Source organism: Adiantum capillus-veneris, chromosome 18 (genome assembly GCF_014529385.1).
Source record: "Adiantum capillus-veneris isolate H3 chromosome 18, ASM1452938v2, whole genome shotgun sequence".
Taxonomy (NCBI): Eukaryota; Viridiplantae; Streptophyta; class Polypodiopsida; order Polypodiales; family Pteridaceae; genus Adiantum; species Adiantum capillus-veneris.
Window position 1 is genome coordinate 84137822 of NC_140948.1, and position 14585 is coordinate 84152406.

At 43.0% G+C, this 14585-nt stretch overlaps 1 protein-coding gene across 1 annotated transcript in view; it reads right to left on the reverse strand.

Annotated features, from left to right (window-relative positions):
* Positions 1–1235: 1235 nt before the first annotated feature.
* LOC147435960 (truncated transcription factor CAULIFLOWER A-like) overlaps positions 1236–14585 on the reverse strand; it is a 130725-nt gene continuing 117375 nt past the window's right edge. The window contains exon 8 of the mRNA XM_086488866.1: positions 1236–1869. Within this exon, the coding sequence (XP_086344992.1) occupies positions 1860–1869 (10 nt within the window). The 3' untranslated portion in view covers positions 1236–1859. The remainder of the gene's footprint in view (positions 1870–14585) is intronic.

The following is a 14585-nucleotide window of genomic DNA, read 5'->3' on the forward strand; positions in this document are numbered from 1 at the left end:
AGTTCTTGATGAGCCTCACGTGCATAATGTTGCGTCTTAGAATGCAATAGTTATTGGATATGCCCAGCATGAATGTGGCAAAGAAGAACTTGTTTTCAACATATGCAAGTGAAATGTCTCTCCATATGCAATCACCTATGCTTGCACCTTGAAGGTCTATGACATTGTGCAAGGTGTTCCCAAGGGTGATGGGTATTGTGATGAGATTACTTCTCAAGGGATGTGGGCAAGAAATGTTTTTCTTGAAGATGAAATGGTTCATAATGTCTCCTAGTAGCAGGCATTCATTGCACAATATTCCCAACATGATTGCGTCAAAGAAGCTCTTGTTTGTATTCAATAGATGCAAAAAAGGTCTCTTGCATGGAATTACCTTTTCTTGCGCAAAATGCTAACATGTACCCAAATAATTCACTATATTGGGATTGTCACTTCAAGGATGTATGAGAGGCATATAGTGCTTGATCTTACTTTGTGGCATGTCTATGATAATTGCAAGGTTCACGGATGTTGGAGAGGCATATAGTGCTTGATCTAACTTTGTGGAGTATATATGATAATCACAAGGAAGTTATTCAGGAGATTCATGTTCATGATATAAGCTTGTGGGACTCCATGATTGGACGATATGCCAAGCAAGGCAAATGCCAAAAAGGTCTCGGCCATTTTGAATGAAGCCGAAGTGAGGATTTCTTGTGGACAAAGCCTCAAGATTGGAATGCTTTGGGAAGGTGTCCAACAACAATTGGCTAAGAAAGCTCCAAACTTGTTGGATGGGATTGCAACTTTCAAGTTGTCACAAAAACATGTTCGGTTTGACAATGCCTTGGTCGCTATATATGCCCTCGAGGGGTTCACTAAAAAATATGTTAGATAACACGTGATTTCAGGTTAATTTCTTCTTGTAGAGTTGCAAAAACTATACATATATACGGGGATTTTTATTTAAAATAGTAGAAATATTAATACGTAAAGGATACTTTTATTATAGAAAGTTTTACATACACAAAACGTTTGGGACAAATTCTCAGAATGATTCCCACATTCTGACTTACCTCAACATCATGAGCTTCTGTGAGGGAGGCACCGCATACCTAGCTAGGTAGGATTGGGAGCAGGGGACCGCCGGCCCGGTGGGGGCCCGTTGGTCCCCTGCCCCCAATCGTACCTAGCTAGGTATGCGGTGCCTCTCGAGAAAAAGCTCATGATGTTATACATTGTATGAAAAACATTGATAAAGGCTCCGTTTTCTTACATGAGAAAATTTCCAAATCTTCTTGTGATAGAGAGAGCGAGCAAGGGGGTGGCATGTGCGAGTGAAAAAGGGAAAGGGAGATAATTAAGCTCACCCATGGGAGAAGAGGGAATGGGAAAACGATACCGGTTCATCCGTTGGGGTGATAAGAGTGAGGGTGGGGCACCAAGGGAGGGAGGTGGAATGAGAGACTGAAAAGGAGAAAAGAGGGAGGGAGAAAACATGAGACAGGGAGACCGGTACTTCCATTCCTCTTTGATGCTTTCACAACAACTTTATTCGAGAAGATTTTTGACATTACCGCTATATTTATTGCATGGGATTCTCTAATGAAATGTCCTGTCCAAGAAGCAAAAGAATTCATGGACAGCCACTAAACTTGCAAGCTTTACAAATCACTCAAGGCTATCGATCGATTACTCCGTCTGGTGAGTGAGCGCGACACCCTCGAGCTTGTGGATGAATTTCCAAACCTTGAATTGAAGGCTTGTAGAACTCAAGGGGCAAATGTGTTGGAATTGGAAGTTTTCAGGTCAAAAATGAATTAAATGTTTCTCGCCAATAGAGGCACTCCATCAATGATACAACAATTGAGTTGCTTTGGTTATTTGAGCCTGCATGGAGAAAATCCAATCCAACCAATTACAACTTCGGAAGCTAAAGAATGACACTACTCAAAAAAATGTTGTTACTTGAATTAGTATTTGTTCAACAACTCTTGTTACTCACCACAAAAAGGCCATAATTTTGCCATTGCCAATGCGCATTTACCACAATTGTAGGCAAGGCTCTTTCCCTCTTCTTTTGAAGAAATAACGTGCCATTTTAGAAAATTAGCCATTTTCAAGCCTTGATCCCTAGAAAAACTAGTCCAACTACCAGAATTTGGACAGAATTTTACTGAGATTTATTGCCTTAGTGCCCAAATTTAAACATTGAAAATTGAGCTTTAGAAAAAGAAAGGCAAAACACGACAGAAGACTTAAGTTGTATTTTGAAAGATTAGAATAATTCACTCTTAAACCAAGCAACAGACTGAAATAAAATTCTCTAGAAACTAGCCAATCACATAAAACCATAAAGTATAAAGGATCACACACGATACTAGAAAATTGGGCAGTGAGAGAGAAGAAAAAGTGGATTAGGCCACGTGGAAGCACGACTTTTGTTTCCTTTTTCATCTCTCTCTCTCTCTCTCTGTGCGAGCGCGTAAGAAAATCGCAGATGCCAGAAAATAACAACAAATTAAACATAACCTGGAAACTTGCAATCAGCTTAATGTCCAATCTTCGCGCATAGCTGGGACACTTGCCCAAGACATCAATGCCCAATGCATATAAAGTTTTTCTTCACCATACACAGATGCCGGCTCATGCCGGTGTTAAAAGCAAAGCAAGGATTGCCCTTGCTAGAGTAAAGGAGATCAAAGCATGTCAACATTAGAGAGCGACTCGCTACAATCCATCACAGACACACGCAGGTCAAGATATTTGAGTATATACATTGCTCAGATCCAGGATCAGCTCAGATTCACCTTTAGCAAAAATTGCAGGGCATAGACTCATGGTAGTCATCCACAAGACACACTCATGCTAGCACGGATCCTTCGCAAAGCTCCAGAGAGAGAGAGAGAGAAAGAACCCTCTCTTGCTTTGGAGATAGAGAGAGAGAGACCTCCCCTTGGCTCTCCTCGCCTTCGTCCTCCTCTTCTTGCTTCGTTGATAGCTTCCTTCATTTCTTACTTCCCTCGTTATACCTGCCATCGTCGTTGCATGGCTTGGAGATTTAGAGAAAAAGCTCGCCCTTGCTTTGGTTTTAAGATTGAGAGAGAGAGCTTGCCCTTGTTTGTGTGCCGAGGACGAGCCGAAGCACCTTCGGATTGGATCTCGAGAGAGGCACGCCCTTCCTTAGCTTGGATTGCCGATCAAGAGAGAAGCTCGCCCTTCCTTCCTTGGCTTGGTTCCCCCCCCCCCCCGTTAACTCTCCATGCAACTCCTCGAACCTCCCTTCTCTTCTCCTCGTTATGCCTCCAATAATCTCATGCAAAAAAGAGTTCTCTACTAATAGAGTGCCCCTCTCTTAAGTAGTGGCGCGGGAATGGTGTCTATGACGTGGCATCCCAAATCCGGACGAGCGCGGATTTCGTTGCAGCGTGGACGGAATGTGTGCACGCTACCGAGTTATGCCTCTTTCCCTTCTTGCTCGACATCGCCCGATGCTCGCTGTTGCCGGCGCGAGTTTCTCTCTCTCTGTGCGTGCGCGTAAGATAATCTCTCTCTCTCTCTCTCTCTCTCTGTGCGTGCGCGTAAGATAATCGCAGATGCCAAAAAATAACAACAAATTAAACATAACCTGGAAACTTGCAAACATGCAATCAGCTTAATGTCCAATCTTCGCGCATAGCTGGCACACTCCCCTCCATCACCACAAGATGGAGTAGAGATAATGTGAGTCCTTAGGGAGCACTTTCCTATGTACAGCGTAGTACACCCGCCTCCATCACCACAAGATGGATTAGAGTAGGCCTGAGTTTTCGTGATAATGTATTATCCCAGGCATATAGATATTCTCCCTGGGTTCCCTAGTTGCCTTGTATACCATCCATAGTCATAGAGGAGACTCTTTTTTTCTGATTGCACCTTTAGACATCAGATGACTCCGATACTTAATACATGGTGTTGTATTCTTTTCTCTCTCTCTCTCTCTCTCTCTCTCTCTCTCTCTCATTATCACCATTGTTGTCTCCAGGCTAAACTATTGGATTGTAATTTGTTTCAAAGGCTTCGTACAGCCTCACACTCCTTGGACTTCTTGCTCAGGCCTTTGTTTTGTGAGCTTCCCAAAAGGATTGTGCATATAACGTGCAAGGGGCACCCTCGGGGGATATGTGTTCGCTACGTGAGCCGGGCAGGCGCCGGGCCTTTGGCTGTGGGAGGTGTGAAAGAGAGAGAATAAGAACAACAGCTGTAACTGAATCTGGAAATCACCGTAATCATCAATTAATTGATTAAAGCTTTGAGTACAACTTAATTCTTAGCCAAGGCGGGCTATTAACAACACCGTCACTTGGATCATCTGCTAACTAGGAGTTTAAGCTCCCGTTTACAGGACTAACCAGGCCGTTAACGACACCGAACTTAACAAAATGCTTAATCAACATTCAGACTGCTGTCGGTGATGAGATTCCCTTATGTCGCTTTATCTGCCTCATTTACCTAATTCTGTTTATTGCCTCAATCTTTATGCTTCAATTATTGCTTGATTCGCTTTGACAAGTTTCTCACATTGCTTGCTTCTTGTTCAAGCTCGAGAGGGAGAGAGAAAGAAGCTTTGCCTTTCTTAAGCTTCGCCTTCTTCAAGCTTGTTCCCCTACAATTCCCTTCGCCAAGAGAGAGATCCTTTATCTTGCCGAGCATGAGAGCAAGACAGAGGGTTCTTTGCCTTTGCTCCCTTCTTCTTTTCCTCCTTGCACGCGCTATCTCCCCTTTTTGTCTTGCCTTATTGCTCTAGCACAGATCCTTCGCAAAGCTCCAGAGAGAGAGAGAGAGAGAGAGAAAGAACCCTCTCTTGCTTTGGAGATAGAGAGAGAGAGACCTCCCCTCGGCTCTCCTCGCCTTCGTCCTCCTCTTCTTGCTTCGTTGATAGCTTTCTCCATTTCTTACTTCCCTCGTTATACCTGCCATCGTCCTTGCATGGCTTGGAGATTTAGAGAAAAAGCTCGCCCTTGCGTTGGTTTTAAGATTGAGAGAGAGAGCTTGCCCTTGTTTGTGTGCCGAGGACGAGCCGAAGCACCTTCGGATTGGATCTCGAGAGAGGCACGCCCTTCCTTAGCTTGGATTGCCAATCAAGAGAGAAGCTCGCCGTTCCTTCCTTGGCTTGGTTCCCCCCCGTTAACTCTCCATGCAACTCCTCGAACCTCCCTTCTCTTCTCCTCGTTATGCCTCCAATAATCTCTTGCAAAAAAGAGTTCTCTACTAATAGAGTGCCCCTCTCTTAAGTAGTGGCGCGGGAATGGTGTCTATGACGTGGCATCCCAAATCCGAACGAGCGCGGATTTCGCTGCAGCGTGGACCGAATGTGTCCACGCTACCGAGTTATGCCTCTTTCCCTTCTTGCTCGACATCGCCCGATGCTCGCTGTTGCCGGCGCGAGTTTCCCTCTCCCCCTACGCTCTGCCCGTCGCTGCCATCGTTTTTCTCCCCCCTCTTTACTTCACTTCACACCCAGTATGCCTTTATTTTCCTCAATGGGCGGCCAACCCCTTTTAGGCAGCCATTAGCTTTGCCTTGGGTAGCCTTTGGCCATTAAAACTTGGAGTAAAGGGCACCACATTTGGCATACATATCGGTTGCGGCAATGCCAAGCAAATCATTTTGCTCTTGCAAGTCGCAGCCATGTTGACATTTTCCAACGACACAACCTTCAAGATGCTAGTATAGGTGATTTCATTTCGAGAGAGACCCGAGTTTGTATTTGCTTAAGCCATAGCCGTGTTGGGCATTTCCTGCTATCAGTAACTCTTCATTATATGAGATTTTTGTCAGGCGCAACATTTAAACCAAGAATTAATGCATGACGTTCCGTAACTTGGCCGAGGTCAAAAATTCCCGGATGGCACTCCGATCGAGCGAACCGAACTGGTATGGAACCGACCCCCGATGAATCTTTAACGGCTAATATCTTGGCGACCGGGACTCCGATCACTGATCTGAAAAGACCGACGCGCTCCACGAAGTGAGCACTTCAAGCCCATGTAATCAGTTCAATTCTTTCACCTCAACTGCAGTTGCCCAATCCGGTACGGATCTGCTATCGACTTAAACTTCAAAGTGCCATAACTTCTTCACCGTGGCTCCAATGGACGAGCCTTAAAGATAAACCGGTAGAGCACTTCAAGCACTACAATTCTAGATCATAATCTATCATCTGTGGTCACTACAAGCATACTCATTCTTGGCATCATTGAGGCATCTGTTGGCCCTCCTAAGCCGCATCTGGCATACATTAATCATTAAGCTTGGCTTGTTATCAAGCACTGATCACTGCTCACTTAATGTGTAGGCTTCAAAGAAGCTTAGCTTGCATTTCTCTTCTCTTTTTCTCATCATGGCAGCGGAGCTGCACGACATCCACCCCCTCTAAACCTGCAGAGCCTCCGATCTGTGCCAACAACACTTCAATCTGCATCTGCTACGGGTACATTAAGCTCTTTTCCATCATCAAACTCACGTAACTGGTAAACATATGAAAAAAAATGAAATAATGCTTATACCCTATCATCAATGTTATAGCTTAATCATTAGATAGCTGTCCATCAAAAATCTTTGAACTGTATCTATCGTATCTTCAAAGCATTCAATCATGGATAACTTGTTTAGTGAACCTCGCCAGACTCAAGTGCTCCAGTTAATGATGCACACGGCTTGACCATTAAGCTCTCTTTAAGGAACCCTGTCAAGCTCAAGTATGCCTTACTCTGTGTGCACACGGAATGGCCGTCAAGTCCTTTACTTCAAGTTCTATTAGCAAAACCAACTCAAAAGATGTGAAGATACTTCATCAACTCTCCAAAGAAGTCAATTGGAATCCAGCCATGTAATCTTATTGAATGCATAACCGAAAACTCTTATGACTCAACATAAATCTAGAAAACGAAACTTTGTACCATGAAACCCTCTACAACAGATAACTGGTACTCTTCAAATCTGAAACTTGCACTTCAGTAGCCCCCGAGATCAAACGGGAAACCAATCATTTGTCCCATTCTGAGCATTCCTTTGAAAATTTTGCACCATCCTCCAGGATCATAGGGAATATACAAAAATTTCCAATTATTAGAGCATAAACATAAATTAGCCCACAAATCTTCATGCAAACCGCCTGGATCATATGGCATATAAGGCAATTGCCCAGGACCATGCATATATCTGTCACCTCCTGGGTCAAAAGCTAGCCCAAAATTCCCTACATCAAAGGGTAACATCAGATTCCATATAGCATCAGGTAGCATCAGATACTGCCATACCCCGTGTGCAACTGGCTCATCCAATTGTCGATCATCAATCACAGGTATAAGCATTGGCAGTGCACCTTCACTCTCACTAGTATTGGAATCCAAATCATGCATATCGAATACATCAAGTCTCTGATAAAATCATCTTCATTAGGCTCAAAATATGCATCTATAAACAATTCTCTATTTCGTAGAGACTCAAAATCAAGGAGAGCATCATCTAATAGCTGCATAAGTTCATCATCTGGTGCATCTGAACAAACTTGCTCATGCATGAATCTGGATTGATTGATATCCTTAATATTTTTGTTTGAGAACCCTTCCAAAGCTTCGTCCAGTAAGCACATAAGTTCTAGGTCCACCACTTCAGAAGGTTCCTCCACCTTGCACAGCTCAGGCTGCTGCAGTAAACCAAGATTTCCACGTATAACATGCATACTAACTGTATCTGAAGTAAACTGCTCTTTAAGTCTTTCAACCTCAGCCAGATATCTTTGCACTTCTGTAGCACAAAGTTCAGCATGCACATTGAAAATTTTATCTACTGTCCTGTCTGTATCATCAGCACAATGAAACCAATCATATTCATCAACAAGAGATTCCACTTCACTATGCACCCCCTCTGAATCAACATCATCAAGTTCATGATCATTTTGACATAGTGTAGGTCCTGTCTCACAAATTATTGATAGAGAAGAAGTTTGCTCCTTCTCTAAATCACCATCATCAAATTCAGGATCAGACTGCCAGATCGGTAGCTCTAGGTCACAGAAGCGTGTCAAAGGAGTCTGCACCCCCTCTGAATCATCGTAATCACGTTCAAGATCACTTTTCCAATTTGGTAGCTGTGCTTCACAAAATCTTGTCAATGAAGGAGTCTCCACCTCCTTTGAATCAAGCACATACTCTTGCTTAGCCAAGTCCTCAAAATTTGGTACATCCAAACTCGATAAATATGGTATACGAAAATCCATGGTCTTGTTTCTCTCAACAGCAGCCCTGCTTTGACCTATAACATGTGTATCATTAATCAACTCCTTGGCAAAACCTGTACCAGTATCTTCAATCACCACTATGGTAGAATCTGTACCAGAAAAATTTTGCTCTAATTCTAGTTTAGTAGCAAAAGTATCACCTTTAACCGAATCTTCCTGCATGTCTACTTGAATTTGGTTACACTCATTCTCCTGTACATCTTCCTGAGCCTTAGCCAATTCATTGTCTTGATCCCATAATTTCTTTTCTTCATGTACTACAGGTATATGTTCTTTGAAAAATTCACTCTCTGTAGTTTGAGGATGTAGAGACTCACCCTCAAGCACTTCTACTTCATGCACGGCATCTACAAAACCCAACTTTGCATACACAGCTTTGACTATGTCTTCATCATTAGCCTGTAAGAAGGTAGCATCCTGTACAATAAACTCATCAATCACAGCTTCTAACTTTGATCGTACTTGTCCTCGGATATCTACGTAGTCCCGTAGACTTGAACTCTGTTCTTGATAGATTTCATACTCCTCATAACCTGCTTGCACAATAGCTTCTTTGAAATACTCCCAGTCATTGTTGCAAGCTCTAGTAACCTCTTGAATCTGCTCCTTCACATCTGAACTCACTAACTGCTCAAAAGATTTGATCATCAATTCTTCTGGTATCCCTCTTACCTTGGTCTTCAACTCATAGAACTCTAGGTACCCCTCTGGATCGTATCCATCAAAGAGTCGTCTCTGATCGTATAATGCATCTAAAGCTACATCCAAAGCTTCATCCATTTGATTTACCTTCTTTACGGTCTCTATTTCAAGCAGAGATCCTTGAACCAATTGAAGCATCTTTGTAAAATATGGAACTATTGACTCATCATCAAAACCGTTCGCACTTAACCCTGCAATCATCTTCATTATCTGCTCTAAATTCTCCATCTTTACCTCCCACCCTGGCTCGTTTCGCGTCAGGTTGACCAAAGATGTCGGGGGATATGTGTTCGCTACCTGAACCGGGCAGACGCCGGGCCTCTGGCTGTGGGAGGTGTGAAAGAGAGAGAATAAGAAAAACAGATGTAAGTGAATCTGGAAAACACCGTAATCATCAATTAATTGATTAAAGCTTTAAGTACAACTTAATCCTTAGCCAAAGAGGGCTGTTAACAGCACCGTCACTTGGATCATCTGCTAAGAAGGAGTTTAAGCTCCCGTTTATAGGATTAACCGAGCCGTTAACGACACCGGACTTAACAAAATGCTTAATCAACCTTCAGAATGCTGTCGGTGATGAGATTCCCTTATGTCGCTTTATCTGCCTCATTTACCTAATTCTGCTCATTGCCTCAATCTTTATGCTTCAATTATTGCTTGATTCACTTTGACAAGTTTCTCGCATTGCTTGCTTCTTGTTCAAGCGCGAGAGGGAGAGAGAAAGAAGCTTTGCCTTTCTTAAGCTTTGCCTTCTTCAAGCTTGTTCCCCTACAATTCCCTTCGCCAAGAGAGAGATCTTTTATCTTGCCGAGCATGAGAGCGAGAGAGAGGGTTCTTTGCCCTTGCTCCCTTCTTCTTTTCCTCCTTGCCCTCGCTATATCCCCTTTTTGTCTTGCCTTATTACTCTAGCACGGATCCTTCGCAAAGCTCCAAAGAGAGAGAGAGAGAGAACCTCTCTTGCTTAATTGGAGATGGAGAGAGAGAGACCTCCCCTCGGCTCTCCTCGCCTTGGTCCTCCTCTTCTTGCTTCGTTGATAGCCTCCTCCCTTTCTTACTTCCCTCGTTATACCTGCCATCGCCCTTAAATGGCTTCGAGATTTAGAGAGAAAGCACGCCCTTGATTTGGTTTTGAGATTGAGTGAGAGAGCTTGCCCTTGTTTGTGTGCCGAGGACGAGCCGAAGCACCTTGTAGTGGATCTCGAGAGAGGCTCGCCCTTCCTTAGCTTGGATCGCCGATCAAGAGAGAAGCTCGCCCTTCCTTCCTTGGCTTGGTTTCCCCCCGTTAACTCTCCATGCAACTCCTCGAACCTCCCTTCTCTTCTCCTCGTTATGCCTCCAATAATCTCATGCAAAAAAGAATTATCTATTAATAGAGTGCCCCTCTCTTAAGCACTGGCGCAGGGCGTCACTGACATGGCGCGGAAATGGTGTCTATGACGTGGCATCCCCAATCCGGACCAGCGCGGATTTTGCTGCAGCTTGGACCAAATGTGTGCGCGCTACTGAGTTATGCCTCTTTCCCTTCTCGCTCGACATCGCCCGATGCTAGTTTCCCTCTCCCCCTGCGCTTTTCCCGTCGCTACCATCTTTTTGCTCCCCCCTCTTTTCTTCACTTCACACACAGTATGCCTTTATTTTACTCAATGGGCGGCCAACCCCTCTTAGGCCGCCATTAGATTTGCCTTGGGTAGCCTTTGGCCATTAAACCTTGGAGTAAAGGGCACCACATTTGGCATACATATCGGCTGAGGCAATGCCAAGAAAATCATTTTTCTCTTGCAAGTCGCAGCCATGTTGACATTTTCCCACGACACAACCTTCAAGATGCTAGTATAGGTGATTTCATTTCAAGAGAGACCCGAGTTTGTATTTGCTTAAGCCATAGCCGTGTTGGGCATTTCCTACTATCAGTAACTCTTCATTATATGAGATTTTTGTCAGGCGCAACATTTCAACCAAGAATTAATGCATGAAGTTCCGTAACTTGGCCGAAGTCAAAAATTCCGGGATGGCACTCCGATCCAGCGGACCGAACTGGTATGGAACCGGCCCCCGGTGAATCTTTAATGACTAATACCTCTAACAGTTCTAGATCATAATCTGTCATCTGTGGTCACTGTAAGCATACTCATTTTTGGCATCATTGAGGCATCTGTTGGCCCTTCTAAGCCGCATCTGGCATACATTAATCATTAAGCTTGGCTTGTTATCAAGTCGTGATCACTGCTCACTTAATGTGTAGGCTTCAAAGAAGCTTAGCTTGCATTTCTCTCTTTTTCTCATTATGGCAACGGAGCTGCACGATATCCACCCCCTCTGAACCTGCACAACCTTCGGTCTGTGCTAACAACACTTCAATCTGTATCTGCTATGGGTACATTAAGCTCTTTTCCATCATCAGACTCACGTAACTTATAAACATATGAAGAAAATAGAGTATCATCTAATAGCTACATAAGTTCATCATCTGCTGCATCTGAATAAACTTGCTCATACATGAATCTGCATTGATTGATATCCTTAATATCTGTGTTTGAGAACCCTTCCAAAGCTTCGTCCAATAAGCACATAAGGTCTAGGTCCACCACTTCAGAAGGTTCCTCCACCTTGCACATCTCAGGCTGCTGCAGTAAACCAAGATTTCCACGTATGACATGCATACTAACTGTATCTGAAGTAAACTGCTCTTTAAGTCTTTCACCCTCAGCCAGATATCTTTGCACTTCTGTAGCACAAAGTTCAGCATGCACATTTAAAATTTTATCTACTGTCCTGTCTGTATCATCGGCACAATGAAAACAATCATATTCATCAACAAGAGATTGCACTTCACTATACACCCCCTCTGAATCAACATCATCAAGTTCATGATCATTCTGCCAGATCGGTAGCTCTAGGTCACAGAAGCGTGTCAAAGGAGTCTGCACCCCCTCTGAATTATCGTAATCACCTTCAAGATCACTTTTCCAATTTGGTAGCTGTGCTTCACAAAAGCTTGTCAATGAAGGAGTTTGCACCTCCTTTGAATCAAGCACATACTCTTGCTTAGCCAAGTCCTCAAAATCTGGTACATCCAAACTCGATAAATATGGTATACAAAAATCCATACAAAAATCCATGGTCTTGTCTTATTGGTCTTGTTGACCTATAAAATCTGTATCATTAATCAACTCCTTGGCAAAACCTCTACCAGTATCTTCAATCACCTCTATGGTAGAATCTGTACTATAAAAATTTTGCTCTAATTCTAGTTTAGTAGAAAAAGTATCACCTTTAACCGAATCTTTCTACATGTCTACTTGAATTTGGTTGCACTCATTCTTCTGTACATCTTCCTGAGCTTTAGCCAATCCATTGTCTTGATCCCATGATTTCTTTTCTTCCTGTACTACAGGTATATGTTCTTTGAAACATTCACCCTCTGTAGTTTGAGGATGTAGAGACTCACCCTCAAGAACTTCTTCTTCATGCACGGCATCTGCAAAACCCAACTTTGCATACACAGCTTTGACTATGTCTTCATCATTAGCCTGTAAGAAGGTACCATCCTGTACAAAAAACTCATCAATCACAGCTTCTAACTTTGATCGTACTTGTCCTCGGATATCTATGTAGTCCAGTAGACTTGAACTCTGTCCTTGATAGATTTCATACTCCTCATAACCTTCTTGCACAATAGCTTCTTTGAAATACTTCGAGACGTCGTTGCAAGCTCTGGTAACCTCTTGAATCTGCTCCTTTACATCTGAAGTCACTAACTGCTCAAAGATTTGATCATCAATTTTTCTGGTATCCCTCTTACCTTGGTCTCCAGCTCATAGCACTCTAGGTAGCCCTACTGATCGTATCCATCAAAGAGTCGTCTCTCATCGTATAGTGCATCTAAAGCTGCATCCATTTGATTTACCTTCTTTACGGTCTCTATTTTAAGCAGAGATCCTTGAACCAATTGAAGCATCTTTGCAAAATCTGAAACTATTGACTTATCATCAAAACCGTTCGCACTTAACTCTGCAATCATCTTCATCATCTGATCTAAATTCTCCACCTTTACCTCCCACCCCGGCTCGTTTCGCGTTGGGTTCACCAAAGATATCAGGGGATATGTGTTCGCTATGTGAGCCGGGCAAGCGCAGGGCCTCTGGCTGTGGGAGGTGTGAAAGAGAGAGAACAAGAACAACAGATGTAACTAAATCTGGAAATCACCGTAATCATCAATTAATTGATTGAAGTTTTGAGTACAACTTAAGTCTTAGCCAGGGCGGGCTGTTAACAGCACCGTCAATTGGATCATCTGTTGACAAGGAGTTTAAGCTCCCGTTTACAGGACTAACCGGGCCGTTAACGACACCGGACTTAACAAAATGCTTAATCAACCTTCAGAATGATGTCGGTGATGAGATTCCATTAGTCGTGTTATCTGCATCATTTACCTAACTCTGCTCATTGCCTCAATCTTTATGCTTCAATTATTGCTTGATTCGCTTTGACAAGTTTCTGGCATTGCTTGCTTCTTGTTCAAGCTTGAGAGGGAGAGAGAAAGAAGCTTTGCCTTTCTTAAGCTTCGCCTTCTTCAAGCTTGTTCCCCTACAATTCCCTTCGCCAAGAGAGAGATCCTTTATCTTGTTGAGCATGAGGGTGAGAGAGAACACCCCCTTTGAATTAAGCACATACTCTTGCTTAGCCAAGTCCTCAAAATTTGGTACATCCAAACTCGGTAAATCTGGTATACCAAAATCCATGGTCTTGTTGCTCTCAACAACAGCCCTGCTTTGATCTATAACATCTGTACCATTAATCAACTCGTTGGCAAAACCTGTACCAGTATCTTCAATCACCTCTATGGTAGAATCTGTACCAGAAAAATTTTGCTATAATTCTAGTTCATTAGCAAGAGTATCACCTATAATAACCGAATCTTCCTGCATGTCTAGTTGAATTTGGTTGCACTCATTCTCATGTACATCTTCCTGAGCTTTCACCAATTCATTGTGTTGATCCCATGATTTCTTTTCTTCCTGTACTACAGGTATATGTTCTTTGAAAAATTCACCCTCTATAGTTTGAAGCTGTAGAGACTCACCCTCAAGGACTTCTACTTCATACACGGAATCTGCAAAACCCAACTTTGCATACACAGCTTTGACTATGTCTTCATCATTAGCCTATAAAAAGGTAGCATCCTGTACAATAAACTCATCAATCACAGCTTCTAACTTTGATGGTACTTGTCCTCGGATATCTACGTAGTCCGGTAGACTTGAACTCTGTTCTTGAAAGATTTCATACTCCTCATAACCTGCTTGCACAATAGCTTCTTTGAAATACTCCTAGTCATCGCTGCAAGCTCTAGTAACCTCTTGAATCTGCTCCTTCACATCTGAACTCACTAACTGGTCAAAAGATTTGATCATCAATTCTTCTGGTATCCCTCTTACCTTGGTCTTCAGCTCATAGCACTCTAGGTAGTCCTCTGGATCGTATCCATCAAAGAGTCGTCTCTCATCGTATATTGCATCTAAAGCTGCATCCAAAGCTTCATCCATTTGATTTACCTTCTTTACGGTCTCTATTTCAAGCAGAGATCCTTGAACCAATTGAAGCATCTTTGCAAAATCTG